Source organism: Mustela putorius, unplaced genomic scaffold, assembly GCF_011764305.1.
Source record: "Mustela putorius furo isolate JIRA1106 unplaced genomic scaffold, ASM1176430v1.1 tig00003972_pilon_pilon_pilon, whole genome shotgun sequence".
NCBI classification, from domain to species: Eukaryota; Metazoa; Chordata; class Mammalia; order Carnivora; family Mustelidae; genus Mustela; species Mustela putorius.
This window is the reverse complement of record NW_025422115.1, coordinates 8,195,524-8,214,348: the sequence shown is the minus strand read 5'-3', so window position 1 is coordinate 8,214,348 and position 18,825 is coordinate 8,195,524. Positions and strand designations below refer to the sequence as shown.

At 56.0% G+C, this 18,825-nt stretch overlaps 2 protein-coding genes across 9 annotated transcripts in view; one reads left to right on the top strand and one right to left on the bottom strand.

Annotated features, from left to right (window-relative positions):
• Nucleotides 1–4,842, top strand: part of APBA2 (amyloid beta precursor protein binding family A member 2) — a 249,547-nt gene extending 244,705 nt beyond the window's left edge. For all 5 annotated transcript variants that reach the window (XM_045070615.1, XM_045070618.1, XM_045070614.1 and 2 more), the window contains 2 exons: nt 974–1,114; nt 3,595–4,842. In XM_045070615.1, the coding sequence (XP_044926550.1) occupies nt 974–1,114; nt 3,595–3,666 (213 nt within the window). In that variant the 3' untranslated portion in view covers nt 3,667–4,842. The remainder of the gene's footprint in view (nt 1–973; nt 1,115–3,594) is intronic.
• Nucleotides 4,843–8,830: 3,988 nt separating this feature from the next.
• Nucleotides 8,831–18,825, bottom strand: part of FAM189A1 (family with sequence similarity 189 member A1) — a 486,040-nt gene continuing 476,045 nt past the window's right edge. For 3 of the 4 annotated variants that reach the window (XM_004759869.3, XM_013060110.2, XM_045070538.1), the window contains 4 exons: nt 16,734–16,809; nt 11,829–12,035; nt 10,242–10,316; nt 8,831–9,153 (listed from right to left, as the gene is read on the bottom strand). In XM_004759869.3, coding sequence (XP_004759926.3) covers nt 8,831–9,153; nt 10,242–10,316; nt 11,829–12,035; nt 16,734–16,809 — 681 coding nt within the window. Of the gene's footprint in view, nt 9,180–10,241; nt 10,317–11,828; nt 12,036–16,733; nt 16,810–18,825 lie in introns of all 4 variants that reach the window. The other variant, XM_045070539.1, reaches the window with a different exon arrangement.

Here is an 18,825-nt window from a genome sequence, read left to right as displayed (position 1 = left end):
CTCTAGATGACATGGGGTGGTCCCTGCGCACCTAGGCAACAGGGTCCAGACAGCCAAGGCTGCTCCAGCCTGGCTCCGGGCTGGGCCTTCCTCATTCTCCAGCATGGCTGGTGGGGTGCGGCCCTCCGGGGCTGCTGCGCTAATGTTGGGGAGGGGGCACCCGGGGTCTGGCCAGTGCTGGCCGAGGGGCTCCAGGTCAGAAAGAGACCTCCGGCAGTGGGTGGGCCGTCAGAAAACCTCAGCCCCAGAGTCCCTGCTGTTGGACCTATTTCTGCCCCTGCCTTGTGTTGTTGGAAGCAGCATGGGGTTCAGGGACCTGGTGTCTCCTCTGCTCCCTCCGACCACAACATCCCCAGGACTTCAGCATCGGGGTGCAGCTGGCCCCCTCTCTCCTGAGCCGGCAACTCTCACCCTCCGGGGTCTGCTGCCATCTCCCCGCTGTCTGGGCAGGCATCCACCTTTCTGATGGCCTGATATTTAGTGAATTCCACACATGGGTGAATTTCACAAGCTCAAAGCTTTCCTTGTCCTTTCCCCAAACTCTTTCCGTTTATTGGCTCTTGAATTCATCACCTCCTTGTGAGATGGAGACAGTGACTTCTTAGCTTGTAAGAGGAGCAGAAGGGAGCCGGTGGGGGATCTTCCAGAATGTGCTTCCGCTGTACACACCACCAGCCCTCCACACTCCCCTGACACAGGAACTGAGGCCCTGGGATGGCTGGAGGGGCGGGGGGAAGATCTCCCGAGGGCCCGCAAGGTTCTCCCACAGGCCGTGCTGTTGACTTGTGTGTTTTAACCTAGTCCCGATCATAGATGTCCCTGATGGTAAGTCAGCAGTGGCATGCAGAAGCATTTGTCCTGTTGGCCTCTCCCTCTGCGTGCTCAATGTCCCCGCTTCCGGTTTGGGGATGGCAGTGAGCTCCTGGTGGGCGTGGCAGGGACTCGTGTGCTGACTTGACATGTGTCTGCTTAGATCTGCAGCCTCATGCGAGGGGGCATTGCAGAGCGAGGAGGCGTGCGAGTCGGCCACCGCATCATCGAGATCAACGGGCAGAGTGTGGTGGCCACGGCCCACGAGAAGATCGTCCAGGCTCTCTCTAACTCGGTGGGAGAGGTAAGGCTATGCCCCGTCACCTTGCTGGAGTCAGAGCCGGAGCTGGGGCTGTCTGAGCCCTACGTTTCCGTGACCGACCTCTATGCCCCTGAGAGGGTTTCCAGGGGGTGCTCGGGCAAGCCACTGACCCCTTCCTAGGAAAACCTTCCTTCTCAAGAGAGCCTGTCCTTGCTGGGAACTTGGAGCATGCCTTGACCTCTGCCAGTCACTCCCTCTGCAGGGGACCCTGGGCATCTGCTGAGCCGGGGGCTGTGTCTCTCACCCAGGGTGTGCCTGTGACAAGGCTGAGCAGATGGCAGGCGCCATTCGGCTGTTCGTTCTGGCTCTGTGCTGTGGATGGGAGGGTGAAGGTGGTTGACACCAGCTTTGAAATGGGGTCTTGCACACTCCATGCGGGAGCCCTGCCCTCTGCGGGACTTACCCTCCTGGGCACAAGGCTCTGGTCCAGGGTTCGCCTCTGCCCGCTTCCTGCCATCTTCCTGCCCATGGAGCAGGCCAGCTGTGGCTGCTGCACCCTTTCCTGCATCGCTGGCTTTAAACTTCCTCCATTTCCAGTTCTTTCTGGCAACCAGCTTGAGGTGGACGAGGGTCAGAGCGGAAGGGCTCAGGTTTCCTCAAGACCTCATAAGTGAACAGGGTAATTGGAGATGAGAAGATGCTGAGGCTGTGCAACCAGTGTCTAGAAGGAGGACTCCCCCAGAGGCTAGTGTGTGGGGGTATTAGTGGCAATGGGGGCATGCGAAAGGGAGAGCCAGGACGAACGCGGTGAGGGTCTCCCCTGGAGAGGCGTGGGAGGCTGAGACCATGGCAGAGGTGGGTGGGGAGAGGGACCAGTTGCAAAGGGCGTGGGTGTTGGGTGGGAGTCACATTTGATTCTCAGGGCTGTGGGGGGGCGGCCCAGGGGGCCGTGGGGAAGAGGGTGTGGCTTCCATCTTAGTGACCACAGCTGGGCAGGAGGGGGAGAGAGATGGAGAGCTTGGCCCCTGGGTGAGTTGGTGGGTGCTGTTTCCTAGGGGGCTTTTGGCCACATTTCCTGGGTTCCTACTCTGTGTTTTGTAAAACTACCAGGCTTAGGGAGGAGGTCTGTTTTCCCAGGGTTCAGTGGTAGCAGATGGCTGGCTTTTAAGATTGGGGTGGGGGGCAGGTAGGCACCATTAGCCTCCTTTTACAAATGGCTTCAAAGAAAGGAAAATCCAATTTTCCTAAGCGGGTGTTTGAAATGGCTGCCCCACTGGGGAGATGAGTCTCACACGTCTACGAAGAAACCAGTCACCGGGGGGAGAAATGTTTCCATGTCTTCAGACTTAGATCTGAGATGAAGTGGTACCCAAAAAGGCCGAGAGGCAGCCGAGGGTGTGGCTGGGCGATAGAAGTGTCTGCCTGCCGTCTCCCAGCATCCCTGAGCACGTGTGCAAAATCAGTCCCTGATAACAAGACGTGAGGTTTTGGATGGGTTTCAGACTGAGGAACGACACAGAATGTTCTGATGGAAGAAGCCACACCAGGCAGTGATGGGGGCATTAAAATCTAAACTGAGTATGGGGGTGGTGGGGGCCAGCCAGGAGCACGGGACATTGTGAAAACACCCTGCACAGCTGGCCTCTCTCTGGGTTGGTCAGATGGGGGCCTGAGACCTGCTTGCTGGAGGAAGGGCGGCCCTAGGGCAGCCACACCATGCCCCACCCCCCGCCACTGGCTACCTCTTGCTGGGCACTGGGGGCATGAGGCCTGCAGCACCCAGGCCATCCAGATGTCCCAGAGCTACAAGGCCTGAGCTCGGCATAGACCTGGGAACAGGGTACTAAGAGGGGAGCAGAGCAGCAGAAGCAGAGCCCAGCTCCTGGGCTTCCACTGGTTTAACTCTTCCTTCTAGAACCATCACGGTGGGGAAGGGGGTGGCGGAGTGATGAAGGTCCCACAAGCTGAGTCTCCTGGGGAGTTATCTTGAGTCATGCCTGGCTCCCCAGCTACTTGGTGCCAGAGAGTGATGGCTCCGATGGCCCGTTTGCTAATTGACCCTGGAAGGATAAGGCAAGAGCGAGGCTGCTGGCCCTCAGTGAGCAAGTTCTCCGACCCCAGAACACTCATGTTTCCAGGCTTCCCTGGAAGCTCTTCAGAGGCCTGGGCACCCCTGGCTGAGTGGGCAAACCATAGTCGCAGTTAGAAGTCCAATTTTTTGCTCCTCACCTGTCAGCTTCAGCTGAGGGAAAAAACTAGCCCTTTTTTAACGTGGGTCAGACACCCTGGAGACCCAGCTGGGGAGGCCAGCTCGGAGTCCGCTGTGTCAGGACGCGCTTTCTGAATCTCCGTGGAGATGCTCATTCCTCCTTCACTCGGCAAGCTAGTACTTAGCGCAGAAAAGCCTCAGGGGGTCCCAAAGTGAGCTGGTTGCCACAGTGTTTGGTTTCTGTGGATGGCATCAGGGGTCGGGGGGAGGCCAGTGTGGGCCAGCCGGTTCAGCCCCTGTCTCTCATTGACAGATCCACATGAAGACCATGCCGGCCGCCATGTTCAGGCTCCTCACGGGCCAGGAGACCCCGCTGTACATCTAGGCCCACCCAGCCTGCTCCGCCCAGCCTGCCTGGCTTCAGAGGAGCCGGAAAGGCTGGACCCGGGACCTGACCCCTGACCCCCACAGCCCATCCAAGGACACTGGCTCCTCTGAAGGGCCTGCCCTCACCACCCACTTTTTTTTTTTTTGGACAAAAAGGGGTTTGTCTTCATCAAAGCAGAGTCACAGGAAGCAATCTCTGTACAAGAGTCACGTGTTTTGCCCATTCTGACCCGTTTTCTCGTTGCGACCAGCGGACAAGGGTGTTTCTTTGTAGCTGTGTGTGGTGTGGAGTATGTCTTCCCTCCCTGAAGCCGTGGAGAGCAGACGTGAAGGGAGCCCCGCGAGGACAGCGAGCTCTGGGGGGCAGCGGTCGTCCCCTCCTCCGGGGGGCCCTGGGGTGCTTCGGGGGAGGGCGCCCTGCTGCAGCCCGGCTCCCGGGGTGTGAGTTGTAAGTGAGGTCCGGGAACATGTGATTGTATTGAACCAGAGGGGAGACGTTCCTGAGTTCAATAAAAGATGATGGCTACAACATCGAAACTCCATATTTATTTAGACAATGTCACGGTGTTGACCTTTACTTTGAGAAGCCGATCTTCGGACCTGAGGGTTTTCGGATGACCCGCCATCGCAGCCGCTGCTCCTGTCCTCCCCCGAGGCTCCGTGGACTTGAGAGGGCACCCGCCCCCCGCCAGCCACCTCTCCTCTCCCTCCAGCCCCCCTCACGGCGGGGGCTGCTGGCTCGTCCCCCCAGGGACAAGGGACACCGTGGAGGCCCTCAGTTTCCGATCTCTGTCTACACACACGCATCCACACGCCAGCTCCCCGACCCCCCAAAGCCAAAATCCTCTCTGGACGACTCTGCCACTCCCAGGGCGGCCGGCAGCCGGCGCGGATCCCTGGGCCTGCCAGGCGTCACCACGAGCAGTATTAGCGCGTGTAGATAAAGTGAAACGTAGTCTAGTTCGGTTCATTAGAGGTCATTGTTAACCGACGTCCTTTTGTCTGGAAGTCTCTTTTTTTGGCCCCGGCCTCGGAGAATACACTGTGACTTAAGAAGCCTTACCATGCAGTAACTAAAGCTTTAGGATTACTGTATTCAAGGAGTGACCTGTGTGTTGCATGCAGCCGACCCTAGGAAGACTCGCTAATATCACTAATAAAGCTCAAGTCATGACCAAAGCGGTTTGCGTGGCTGGTTTGTTAATGCAGGAGCAGATGCCGGACTTCCCCTCAGCTAGGCACCTCACACAGTGCCTCTGGGATGGTGCCCTGATTGCTGATGGCATCCCCTCCAGGTCTGGGGTTGCAGCGGCAGGGGAGGGGGGCTCTTTCTGAGGAGGTGTGGGGGTGGGTGTTCCAGGCACCCAGTGTCAGCCTCCCCCACCCCCCGCCAGCCCCCCATCACCAGGGAGGAGACAGGCTGCTAACTGCCTAAGGAAGAAAAGGAGCCTTGTCATTCTCCTAGTTTAAAACTCAATGATTCCTGGAGAGGTGAGTTGTATGTGTGTGAATCTATGAAACAAAGTGGGACTATCCATCCTAGTGGCATCTGCTGACCTGGAGGGTACTTTGTGGCCTGTCACCTGCCGGAGGGAGGTAGGGGTGAACACGGGCTTTGATCAGAAGGCCGGGGCTGGGGTTCTCCCCGCACCCCCCACATTGGTCTGGGGAGCTTGGCCTGGTAGGACCCACCGCAGGTCCTCCCGCAAGTCATCTGCTCTCTGCACTATGAGCTATTGACCAGGGCCTTCGCCCTTGCCCTCGCCCTTGGGTGATGAGAGGGAATGTCACGTGAATAATAGCTGGAGGGAAAGGGTCCCCCCACTTAGGAGAGCCAAGCGGTATGCCCCTGCCTTGGCCAAGATAAGGCAGGGGAACAGGCTCCGGAGAAGAAAGCCGTGGCTAGCAAATGATGCAGTGGTTGGGGTGGAGGTGGGAGTCCCACCAAATGATTCACTTAAAAAATCCAAATGAAAGAGTCCTTGGAGCCGGTGGCCTGCATCCTTCTGGGAAGCCTCCGATGGATGTCACATGCGGGGAGGCACAGCTGTGGGCCAGCACAGGCGGGCACCTGCCCTCCACCTCTCAGCCCCCAGGACCTGCCCTTTTCTGGAAGGATGCTGGGAGACACGCTTGGGTGGCCGCGGGGGCCTCACGCTCCCCACCGGCTGCTCGAGCTCCTGGTCTTCAGAGGCACATGGGCTCTCTGCCTCTCTGTCCCAATTAGACCCAGAGACACAGAGGCCAGAAATAGTATTTATTAAAACACGGATCATTATGAAAACACCTTGAGGTACATTAAATAAATACAACCTTCCAGTTGTACAAACAGGTCTCCTGTGGCTTGAAAACAATTTCCTATAAATTCTGCCTAATAGCAGCATCTGTGAATCAATAGAGCTGAGGGGCGGGGGTGGGAAACACGTCCATTGGAAAGAAGCTTTCTGTGACATGGTTTGTTACAAGCATTCAGTTGGCATTGTTGTCACCAGCTGAAGGAGAGCTTAGGTTCTTGTGAAGGATGAGTCCCCCGCCTGTTGGCCATGAGATGGGGTCCAGAGCTCACCCACCTCAGTGTTCTTTTGCCACACACCACACCCCCCCCGCCCACAGGCAAATGGCAGTTTCTGGACAGGCTCTGGCTCCCACGCCAGTTGACCCCATCTGGGTTGTGGGAAAAGTCCGGCAGAGTGTCCAGGACCCAGACTTCTGCAGGTGGGGGGGTCCCTGCAGAAGGGGGACCCGTGCCTTAGCTTCCTGGTGCAGCCTGTGGGGCTCTGCCCTAGCCTGCTGATGCTTTATCAGGAGGAGAGGGGGGAGGAAGTGCACCGGCAAGGGGAACCCGCTTTCCTTTGGTCATGCGCCCATATGGTCTGGACTTGGGGTGTTTGGGGCTGAGCTCCGTTGAGCACAGCAGGGTCCCAGGTACTAGAGCTTGCTTGTTCCTAGGGGTTCTAACTGGGGCTTCCCTCTTCCTGGGACCTTTCAGGGAAGCCAGGATCTTGGGCCCTGCTGGAGCTCACATGGGCCGCCTGGGGCCCTGAGCAGACGGGCAGAAGGTTCTAGCTCAGTGGTATAAAACTGGGTACGATCTCCTCAACTGCAAGTTGGAGTTGTTCTGAGAGCAAATATGCAACTGAGCGTGGAAGGGTGCAGGAAGGGCAGGGCCCTTGAGAACATCCGGGACTCTGGGCTTTGGCCAGAGCTCCCGGAGGTACCCACGTGGAGGCTCAGACTGCCGGAGGTGCCCACAATGGCCAAAGAAACACTGTCCCACTGCAGGGAGGAGAAACAAAGGACATAGACCGCCAGGGTGGGCTCCCAGTGGCCACTTGCCCTGGCCACTCATACAATGAAAGGACTGATGGTCAAGACCCAGCCCAAAGACACGGAAAATGCCCGGATTCAGAAGCCACAAATGCTGTGCCGATGAGCGCAGGGGAGGCTACTTGGGAAAACCACAACTAACTGGACCTGCGAAGGGATCCGCTCGGGGGGGGGGGGGGGCTTCAAAAGCCCTCGGCTGAGAAAAACGAGAGGAGAGATTCCCCATTTTGTCATCTGAATAAAGTGCTCATAATTCACCTCTGGGGTTCGCCGGTGGAAGGGTTCCTGTTGGCATCAGAAGGCCCGAGGAGGATTCTTCCGGCTGTCTCACGTCACCCAGACGTGAGGGAGGCAACGACCAAGAACATTACTGAAGCAACGTGTCGAAAGCAAACCGTCTCTGCAGGCTCCCTGGACTGTCGGCGTCTGGACCGCAGAGCGTCCCTGCCTGCCCCTGCCCAGCCTCCAGCCACACAGACGCGTCCCCAACACTACAGGTGGGGCGCAGAGCAGAGGGAAGGGCAGCACGCAGCCCCTCGATGGCCGGACGCCAAGCAATATAGTGGGCAGCCACCAAATCTTCCCCTTGTGCTCCCCATGCCAGGCCGTTGGGCTCTCGGTTGAGAACTGTGGTTTGTGGGCTGCCTTGTTCGTGGCAGGGCCACGGCATGGGTGCTGGTGGCCGCTGTTGTGGATGGCGCAGGGACAGGCGTTCCCACAGCTGCAGAAAGTTCTCGAGGACAGTGCTGCTCCAGGGCCGTGGTGGGAAGTGGCTGCTGTTTAATGTTGCCAGAACATGGAGGGGGAGGGTGAAGAGGGGAACCAAGAAAGGCAAAATGCCCAAGCTGCCACTGCAGAGGGTCTGGGCCTGCCCCCTTCCACATACCCAACGCAGTGGGTGTTGTCTGGAAAGAAATGATTTATAGCCTGCGTCTTCCCGCGCAGGTGCCCAGCTGCCCAGCTGACTGGGAAGAGAATGCTCTGGGTTGGCAGCGACCCGCTTTCTGAGGAGGTGCACAGGTCCCAGGGTCCAGGCCTCTTCCCTCAGACCTCCACTCGTCCAGGCCATCTTGGGGAGAGCAGGCACAGGGAGAACCTCCAAAGGGGCTCACCAGCAGTGTCTGCAGAGGAGGAGACAGGAGACAGCCCGAGAGACAGCGGGGAGGGTGTCCCAGGGAGGGAGGGTGGACAGGGGAGGTCCGGGAGACTGGTGACCCCAGGCGGGGTGGGGTGTCCAGCAAAGCTCCCTGCCACACCAGCTTGCGTCCCGGAGATGGCCAGGCCACACGGAGGTCCCCTATTGTGATTCACACGCACGACAGCCCTGCCTCCTGTGGGCGGTAGAGCTGGGCTCCCCCCGGCTGTCATCCGTGTCAGAATTTCAGTCAGCATATGACAAAGGTAGATTACTGACACACACCATAGAAGAAAATGGTCTCATTTTACTTGATATCCTCTACCTGCTCAACACTCAGCTGACTCAGAGGTGGGCAGAGTCTTGCTTTGTGACGGCCCTGACTCTGAAGACACTTAGAGTCTCTGGTGTCCCCGTCGCTGGGTTCTCAGAACGCTGCTTAGGTGCTCCATGTCTGATAAAACCAAAGAATTCATGGTGGCCGCGAGAGTCATTTTTCGGTATTAGTGGAACAGGTAGGAAGGGTCCTCCCCAAGACAATGACGGACCGGATCCTCCTGAAGAGAGGGACAGTAGTTCCCCGCCTGGGCCACCCCAAGATTCTCCTGGGCCACAGACCCCTCTCCACAGAGCACAGTGACCTCCAGCCAGGATGGTGAGTCCAGGCCCCTCCGTGGCCCTGTCAGGACCCGTGGGCTGGTCACACCTGGTCCAGAACGCCGGCACTGACCACGGCCTCCTCCATGTGGGCCTCCTCAGCGGGGACCACCGGGCCCAGGGTGCCCACCACATGCTGCACCTCGGGAGGGAGGGCACAGTTCGAGTGTTCCAAAAACTTAGCCACCAAAACCCTGGCGTCTGCGTGGGCCTTGCTGTCCACTAAAGAATGTGGCCGCTCTTTGAAGACCGTCTGTAAGGCCTCTGGCTTTCCCCGTGGGTCGGTTTTCCAGGTGTCCCGGGGCCCAGGGGGCGAAAGCAGGTGCTGCCCTGCACAGGCGGCCGTGACAGAGTGAGCTCGGGAAACTAGAAATCAAGGGAAAAGATAATATCTGAAAACAACCAAAACAAAAGGCAGCTGTTAAATGAGTTCTTGACAAAGCAAATGTGAGCCTGCTTGGGACATGCTTTCGGCTGGAATTTCCACATCCCTGGGCTGGTGCGCTGGGCACGTCCTCATTTCCCGTGTCTCTTCATCCCCACTGTGGCCCCTCTCAGCCCTGAGTTGAGCTGGGGTTAGCCTAGGGGGGCCACAGCTCCCTGGAGCTGAGGGGCTGTAGGGGGGCGGGCAAGATGCGAAGCAGGAGGGGAGAGAGGGGCCGGTGCAGGTAGGGGTCCCCCTGGGCTTTGTCTCTCTGCTAGAATTCCTGCGCTCACGGGGGCTGGCCCTTCTCAGCCTTCTTTGGCTCAATGACCTTTGCCCTTGTGGGTCTGATGGCATCTAGAGAGGATCTGCCTGAAGACCAGAGCTGGAGGTGACAGAGGGGCAGTGAGAACACCACACTGCCACCAAGTCAAGGGGTGACAGTTGCCACCTCTCAATGGCACCAGAGCTCAGAGCATGCAGACCCTGCTCCCAGTACCCACCCTAGCTCCCAACAGGGCCCACTGCTGCTCTGGATAACCCAAGGGTCAAGCCATGGTCTGACGGTGCGTGCAGAGAAAGCCAGCCCTAGGCAGTCTCTTGGGATCGTCACCCCAAGGACCAGGTTAAGGCCTGACCTGCCCACAGCATGTTCCAAGTCACACAGAAGAAACATGTTCTGAGTGGGCTGCCATATTTTCGGTGGTGGAGGGGCAAGCCTGACCATGGAGGCACTGTAAAGACCTCACACATAAAGCACATCCCCCCTCCAAAGAGCATCTCACAAATGCGGTGAAGCCAGCAGCCACAGGCCTGGTACAGCAGCTGTAGCTTCTAACACATCTCCGGAGATAGCAGGGGAGGTAAGGCCGTTCTTTCAAAGCCTTCAGCACCCAAGAGCCTGTGCTTCTGGCCGACACTGTGAGGCCAGGTCTTGGACAAAGGCAGCCAAGCACCGGGAGTCCCGCCCCGCCCCCCTCCCCCCATCTCGCAGCAGGTGTCAAAGTGCTTCAGAAAAGGAGTGTCTCACCGGTCCCCGGAGCAGCCCTGGACAGTCCTGCTTCCAGGTCCTGGCTGCAGGACGGGGTGTGTGAAGAGGCAGTGCCTTGATCAGAAAAAGAATTCAGTTAACAAGTGGCGGGGACGGGAGCCTCCCTCTCTTGTGGCAGAGAACTATCTTTTTGATGCAGGACTCACGGACACACGTGCTTTTCACCTGCGGGACAGTAACTGCTTTGCCAGCTGAGGAGAGGCTGCGCCAAGGGGCTGGTGTGGGGACACGGAGAAGGCCCCGCAACAACTTGTAATCAAACCACCACTTCTCCTCATCCCCACCCCCCAAATGTCATGGTTTGCAGAGCCCAGATTTCCCTGCAGCGGGGATAGGCCAGAAGAAGCCATCAGGGGCCACACGTGCATGGGATCATGCCCCAGACATGAATGGGTAACAGCCCTCATGGGGAGGAGAGAAGGGCTGAGTCTGGCATATGCATGGGGGAGGTGGGGGTCTGACGGAGTCCTGCCTAGTGAGCTGGCAGCCGGATGTGGGAGGGGAGGGCAGCGAGACAGAGGGATGTGGGCCAAGGAGCCTGCAGGGGCAAATCTGGCATTTCCACCGAGGCCCCTTGTAGCCAATGACCTTGGCGGGTTTATGGTTCCTTCTGGGGATACAGTTCTCCTGCGGCACAGATCCTGTCTATTTGAGGTTCAGCCAGACAAGACCACAGAGTCCAGACACCCAGCGGGCCCTGTAGCCCTAAGTCACACTTTACCTGCAACAACACTGCCACCGACTTCACCCCTCCCCACCACTCCTGCTCAAGGCAAGCACTGTGGCACTGTGGGAGGAAGTGTGGGTTCTCCAGCTTTAGGGTTTACTTAGGGCCCCTAGGAGGTTGGTGTGAAATGCAAATCCTGGGCTACGGGGCCACAAACTCTGATGCCAGGTCAGAGAGCACAGGGAGGGCGCCGCCTCTTCAAGGTCATGTGGGGGCAGTTTGGACCCAAGCTCCAGGCCACACAGAGAGTGCTGCCAAGGGGCCTATGACGTGCTATTGGAAACACCCTGTGTCTGCCTGGGGCGGCTCCGGCTGGGAGGCCCCACCAACCCACTGCTGCCCCTGAGGCAGAGCCTTGCCTTACCCTTGGTAAACAGCCCTGCCCCTGGGTCCCAGCAGGCAACGAGCAGGCACTGGCACTTCCCACAAGTTGGAGCCCACACTAGTCCTGGGTAGAGAGCCACCAAGGCCGATGGGTGGATACAGCCTGTGGTCACCTGCCCGACCTGAGTCCCCACCTAGGCCCCAGAGCTGGTGTGTAACTGCCAAGCTAATGTCAGGGGCTAGCTGACCCCAGGAGGGGCTCTCATCACCCCACACCTTCCCTCCCTCCTCCCCTTACTCCCCAGCCAGAAAATAGAAAGCCTGGTGGGTGCTCAGCAGGGCCCCCTGACTGTCTGCCCCTCCCTACGGCTCCCGGGCATTAAGGCCACTTTCCCAAAGTGGCCCCTGAGCACAGGTCCCAAGGCCTGGCCTTGACTTTCAGTTCACTGAGGTCTGCAGTGTCCAGGGCAGAGCAGGGCACATGCTGGGGACCCAGGGGACTGGACTAGCCATACCTGTCACAACAGATGAGCACGAAGTGGGGTCGCTGGTAGAGCGGGCCACACGCCCAGGACCTGGCGCCGCCCTTGTGCCCTGGTCAGGGCCCTCTGGGGGCTCGAGGCCAGGTGGCAGGGGCTGCGAGGCACCCCCAGGGCCTTCGGGGCTCAGGCCCGGTGCCGTGGCACTCTCGGATGCCAGGAGGCTCGAGCTATCTGCAGGCTCTGCAAGGCAAGGGACAGTGTTAGCACCGGTGCTGAGCCACCGCCGCGCCACCCAGGACGGACCCTGTGCCCACCCACACTCCTGTTGGAGAGCAAAGGTCTCAGCCTCCTGCAACCCTCCCAGGAGGCCAGCGCCGTCGGCCCTTCACTGCCCAGTCTAGACAAACCTGTAATTCCAAAGGCGTGGAAACACAGAGCAGGTTTACAAGTGCTTTATGGTGCAGGAAAGTTTGGGGGGGCACCAGACGATCTCCCAAAAATGATCCCAGAAGGGGTGTGGGATGCAGGACACTTACATTCTTCACATTCCATAAGACACTAAAAGTCAGAAACCAGCCCCATCTCCCATCCAGGGCATGGCTTCGTAGGGGGTGGTCTGAAGTCCCGGAAGGGGGAGGCCACAGGATGCTCGAAGCACACAGTCCATGCAGAAAGAGGCTGGCCTTGGAGGGGAGGCACGGCATCCTAGGCGGTCCTCCTGGGCCTGAGAACATGCCTGCTGCACACAGAGGGTACGGCCCAGGGCCCGGAGTGCAAGCCTGGCCCTGGTCTGGCAGAGGCAGGAAGCTGGCTGGGGAGACCTGCCTGGTTCTCGAAGCAGTGGCAGCACTGCCTGGGAACGTGCCCACGTTCAGACCCACTGCATCAGAAACTCAGGGATGGGCCCAGCCATTGGGGTTTGAACAAGCCCCCAGGGGCTTCTGATGCCCCCCGAAGCCAAGTGTGCAACCCACTCTCTATTCCCGTGATACTGGTCAAGTGGGGCTCAGCCCCTCACCACTCCAAGACCAGCCACTTGCTGGAACTGCATCAGAATCTGTCTTAACAAGATCTCAGTGGGCCTGTGTGCACATTGTTAAGGCTGGAGAAGCAGTACTCCCTCTGCTCTTTTATCCCATTAGCAGACAACATCAGATCTGCCTTCCGTGAGGCTCCTCACCCATCAGGCTTCGCAGATTTTTGAGGTGAACGGCCCACTCGGGGGACCCTTTGTAAGAGTCAGAGCAGCCTGAACAACTCCGGGGTGGGGGGAGGGAAGCTTTGGGGTCTGACCCTTCCATTCCTTTCCCTGGGTCTTAGGGGAGGCCTCTTTGTTTCCAGGGCCCTCCTATCTGCAAGCTTGGGTTTCCCGGTGACCTCCCACTTAATCCTCACGGCTCTCCCAGGCTACCACTCAGGAAACAAGGCTGAGAGGCCTCGGAGGGAGACGGTCACGAGGCCACAGGGTGGTGGAGCTGGTTGGAAGCAGCCCCATTCTAGAGCACTCTGGCTTCACCAGCCCTCTGTTGTCTACCCTTGCCCTCTCCATAGATGCTTTGAGACAATTAGTAGTCCATCTGGAAATACAGAAGGATGAACTGAAACTCTCAAATCCTAGCAAAAAAAAAAAAATCTTCAGGACAATTAATCTTTCTATTTTGTATTTTTTCTAGAGATGGAAGAGGCATGGGGAGGGGCAAAGGGAGAGGGAGAGAGAGAGTCTTAGGCAGGTTCCATGCCCAGGGCACAGCCCAACTCAGGGCTCGATCTCCCGACCCTGAGATCATGACCTGAGCTGAAATCAAGAGCCCGACATCCAACCGACTAAGCCAGCCAGGAGCCCGAATCTTTTTCTTTTTCTTTTTTCCCAACCATTTTCTTTTTTAAGATACTAGAAGAATAGTGGTAGAAAATACTGGAGAATAAATCTAAAACCTCGGAGTGAATAAAGACTTTGTAAACATGATAGATACCACAAAGGAAAAGCTTGATAAATCTGACAATAAGAAAAATCGTTTAAAAAAATTGTAAAAATTGTATGGCAAAAGGCATCATTAACAGGGAGGAAGCCAAGCACAAACTGGAAAGGTGTCCCTGCAATGAATAGCAAAAGGGAGAAAATGTCTCTATTTAACAAATATTTTTCTGAAAAATTTATTTAAAAAAATAACCCATAAAACACTAAAAAAAAGTGGACCCCAAACTGACCTATAAGTAGGTAACAAACATGTAAGAAGGTGCTCACACCCCATCTTGTGTGTGTATTGGTCACCTCCAGGGGTGATAAGGATCATCAGGAAAGATGACGTCTTGGGGTGTCATAAACAGCTTTCGTGGGTAGGGACACTAGCAGTAAAACCCTTCCAGAATGTCATGTGGCCAACACACCAAAACCTAAAGTACCTATTTCCTTGGACCCCGCAAGTTCACTCATAGGAACTGATTCTAAGGGACTGGTTGGATAACCACTCAAAGCTGAATGTATGCATGAATGTATCCACTTCTCTGTATCTTTGGAAGACCTCAAACCAGCAAGCGGCATTATTAACTGTATTAAATCACAAAGCAGCATACTAGAAATATTCTGAATCGTGTGCATCCCTGCTGATTCCTCTTGATCTCCGTTTTCTCTCTTTTTTACAGCTTTATTTTGGTATAACTGATAAACAAAACCCCGTGCAATTTTAATATGTAATATTTGATGAGATTGGACATAAGCATATCCTTGATCCTGATTTTCTTAATGTCAGTGAGAATCCAATGGCTGAGTTCTTCAGGGAAACAGAGTCAGAGAGGGAAATGTGACTTAGTTCCAAACAGTTGGCCTTAACAGAAACCCAGAATTAAGGTAACATGACCAGGAAAGCTCATAGGTCAAGACATTCTTGTCCCCGCTCACCAGCTTTGCTGTTAGCCTGTTTACAGAGTACCACTCGTCCCAGCTTCCAGCTTTTCACCTAACGGATCGCAAGCATTTTTCCTAATTAATGTAAAATGATATATTTAGTGTATGTATCATATTTTCCTTGACTCTTATCAATGGACATCATTATCCCTATAAGTTTTTACTCTTATGAAAAATGCAAGTGATTTTTATGGGTACGGTTCTCTTTTCTTTCTTTCTTTCTTTTTTTTTTTTTTGCATTATTCCCCTAGGGCGGTTGCAGAAGTGTGATCACCACATCTAATGGCATAAACATTTTTATGGCTCTTTATCAAGATGCTTTGCCAAAAGGAGTGGGTTGATTTGCAAGCTGCCCATCAGGGTTGGATGAAACAGCTTCCCTCTGGCCTTGCCAGCCTCCATGTCCTCATTATTATTTTATTTCAGTAAGTGAAAAACAATTCCAGCATCTACCCCCTTCCAGGCACCCGCACCCCCAAAATTCTAGAGCTCTTACGTGAGTCCAGCAAGGTTGCAGGACACCATATGAACACACAAGAATGAATGACGTCTGTACTGCCATTGGTCATGTGTACTAACAATGAGTGTGCAGAAACCCAAGTCAAAGAAGACCCAAATCCATGGGGAGACAGACAAGAAGGCTCAGATTTGCAAACATAGCAATTCTACCCCAGTTGCTCTGTGGGCTTAATGCCATTCCTGCTCAATTCCCAGGTCGCATTTTTTGAGGACACAGACAAGTGGGTTATAAAAGGGATACGGAAACGCACAGGCCCTAGACTAGGACCTGGAACAATCCTGACGAAGCGGAGCAGAGTGGAGGTGTGGCTCCCAATGGGAACACTTCCCGCAGAGCGCCCAGTCATCAGAGCAGACGGACTGATGCACAGATGAAGGGAACAGAATACAGGGCCCGGAAATACCCCCACGCATTCTGCCGGGCTGACTTTTGACAAAGGTACCCAGGCAACAAATGATCTGGAGCAGCTGGATATACATAGGCCAAAAAAATGACATGGGCCGCAACCTCACCCCACCCAGAAACTACTCGGCGGGAGGCATCTTTTCTAAAGTGAAACCAGCTTGGCCTGCTGTCCCATGAGTATGTCTGTCCGTTCTTCTCCATGTAATCCTGCCAACTTCCAGGTCTGGCCCCTGGGCCGGAAGTCAGTGTTGGAGGCAGCCCTGAGCTTCCCAGTGGAGCCCAGTTAACTGTTCAGCTCCTGGGCAGTGAGGAAGGCCCCGCCCGGATAAGTTCCTGACTCTTCTGTCCATCTCCACCTGCTCTGGGCTCTGGGAACCACTAGGCTGCTTGGCCTTCCCTACCATGCTTTCCTCCAGAATTTGCATTTTGGGGAGTGGTTGGAATGGGGAAATAGACTTCCATCTCTGAATAAACCCATCCCTCTGAGCCCACCCAAGGGCCCAGCCCCTGCCCCTGTGCAACCTGGGGTTGTCTGCTTTCCTGACACCTCAGACGACCTCCCTGCCTCTGGTTCCAGACAGCGGCTCCCACCTCACATCTGAGAGATGACCTTCCGCATTTTTCCTTCAATGTCCGCTAGGATACCACTTCCAGCATCCTTCTCCCAGCCTCTCCCGCCAAAGCCAGTGGGCCCAGGGGCCCAGGCCTGGCTCCCTCCTGATGGAGGATCCCTGTAGACAAGAGCCTGCTATGGTTTTAGCCCCAGAAAGGGTCTGTCCCAGATCAAGTCAAGCTGCTCTTCAAACCCATATCCCTCACGTGGAGGAGAAAGTGCTGGGGGAGGGGCAAGTCCCCCCAGAGAGAGCATGAGGCCCCCAGGTGTACTGACTTACTTATTACTGCATGTGGCTAAGTGGGGGGGGGGGTGAGCTTTGGAGAACATCCATGGTCCTAAACAGCAAAGCCTGTAGCAACTTCCAACCACTTAACAAGTAAGCAATGGAGGGAGGGCAGGAGCAGGAAGGAGACAGAAATAGGAGGTTGAGGAAAGGGGACATGCTTTGAAAAATATACACTTACTTTAAATGCTGAAAAAGGTTAAAATTACCTTGTGTGCTGAAGCCAGCGGTTGCATCTGGGTCCCCGGGGCTGGACTCGGTCACCTGCTGATCCACACTTGTAAGCTACGGCGAGAAATGAGGCATCAGATGGGACATTGCAACAGGCCCCAGAAACCGAGGCTGACTTCAGAGCTCATCTTCTAGAAGACATGTACGTGCATTTCTGCTTTTCTCCTCTAAATTTATGGAGTCAGGCTGTGAGGAATCCCAAGGTCAAAGGATCACTGCCAAGGTCAGAGCCCGTCTCTCTGACCTTCTGAAAGCCAAGTGCCCAGCTCTTCCCGAGAGCCCAGCCACCCTGAGCCCACTCACCTTCCACTTCCAGGGGCCCTGTTGGAAAACGATCAAGGCCACACAGGGTCCTCCAGAGTCACTGTAGGAGGTAGGACAGCCCCTGGCCTCGCTTCTAATTGCTCCCTCCCAACTGCTCTCCTCCTCGCTTCCCCAGCAGGAAGAATAAAGCCCTGGGGGACAGACATCGTGAGACCCGTCATGCACAGCCTGCATACAGGGTGGACTTTTAAGAAACAATCCTGACCTCTGTGAGCCCCTAGACTCCCCCAGAGTTTGCATCAGCTCCCTTCCCTTTTGCCTTCTGCAGATGGAAGCCAGAGGTTGCTCCCACGGCTGCCTGCCCCGCCTGAGCCTGAGCTCAGAGCCCAGGTCCACTTAGGCTGTGTGCTTGGTTGAATGTGGGCCCCATGGCTCCGGGCACACTGTCCAGTCCTGGTGGAGGGAATGGCCGTGAAGACTGCATCATGTTTGGAAGTCGTCATGCTCCTGCAGATTTCTTCTTGAACGGATCATTCTGCCCAGAAAGGCCTTGGGGAGTACTGGGTGGGCGGTGGTGTTCTGGGAAGACCAGACCTCCTCTGCTGGTGGGGGATGGGTCATCTCTGCTCTGCGGCCCTGACGTCACCTGCCCATCCTCTGCTCGCACGCTCGGTTCCCACCCCGGGTGACCACATCTGTTCCACTGCTCCTTTTACAGGACAAGGGCCCCACACAGGCCACATGCCTGAATGTCATGAACACCGCACGCGTGTGCCCGTGTGCGATCTCCAAAAGCAATTCCTGCATCCTTGTGTTATTTCAGTATGGCTCTGGGGACCTGCTTGCAAGTAATGAGCTCTGGGGGAGGCCCAGGAAGGTGAGGTGGGCCCCTGCGGCTTGGTCCCATTCCAGCTCAGGTAATCACATCCCCGCCTCCCTTGTCTTCCGCCACTTCAATCAGACAACTGCTCGCCTTCATCTAGTCTTTCCACCAGGCTGGAGCTGTGGCAGGTGCTGGGCGGCAGCCCTCCCACCAACACAAAGCGGGGGAGGCATGCCCGTGCCGGGGACCCGCGACAGGGTTTGGGGGGCAAGAACGGCACCTGCGGTGAAGACCCAGGGCCACCTAACCGTTCCCTTTGATCCCGCTTCCGTGTAAAACCGCACACACTGTGTTCCTTCCTCAGCGCACCCGTCCCGCGGGGGAGGGAACCGGGGAGGGAGAGTCCCATGGCCACCAACGCTCACCTGCTTTTTCACTGAAATCGCTATTATCTGCCTACAAACTGATGTAGGAAATCTCTGTCCAGAATATTCTGCTAAATCACATGAAAAAGAACAACGGCCTCAAGGTTCATTCCCTTCCAATACTCTTCCTGACTCTTCAAACACCTCTTTTTTTGCAGGCATGGGTGGCCACTCCGACACTCAAGGCCTGAAGAAGAGCTTCTAGTAATAAAGATATATAAGTAAAACAAGAGAAATAAAAGGCACAGTGGGACAAGGTCAGGAGGAAATTGGATTCATTTCATATTTCGCAGCCACGGTGCTGGCTTCCCTCTGGCTCCCGGTCAAATCTGGTTTTGAGAAGAGACAGCTCCTGGCGGCGTATCTATCACATCTCATAAGCAGGGTGTCAAGGGTTTAATTTGAATTTGGCCCTCCCTGACGGCCAAGGCCACCTTGCCTCCCAAAAGCTGGGGACAGAATAGCTGTGAGGTCTGCACGGCATTTTCTATTAAATATAAAGGCAGCAGAGAAGGCAGGAGAAGGCATAATTTAAGTTGAAATCTGAGTTTAGCAATA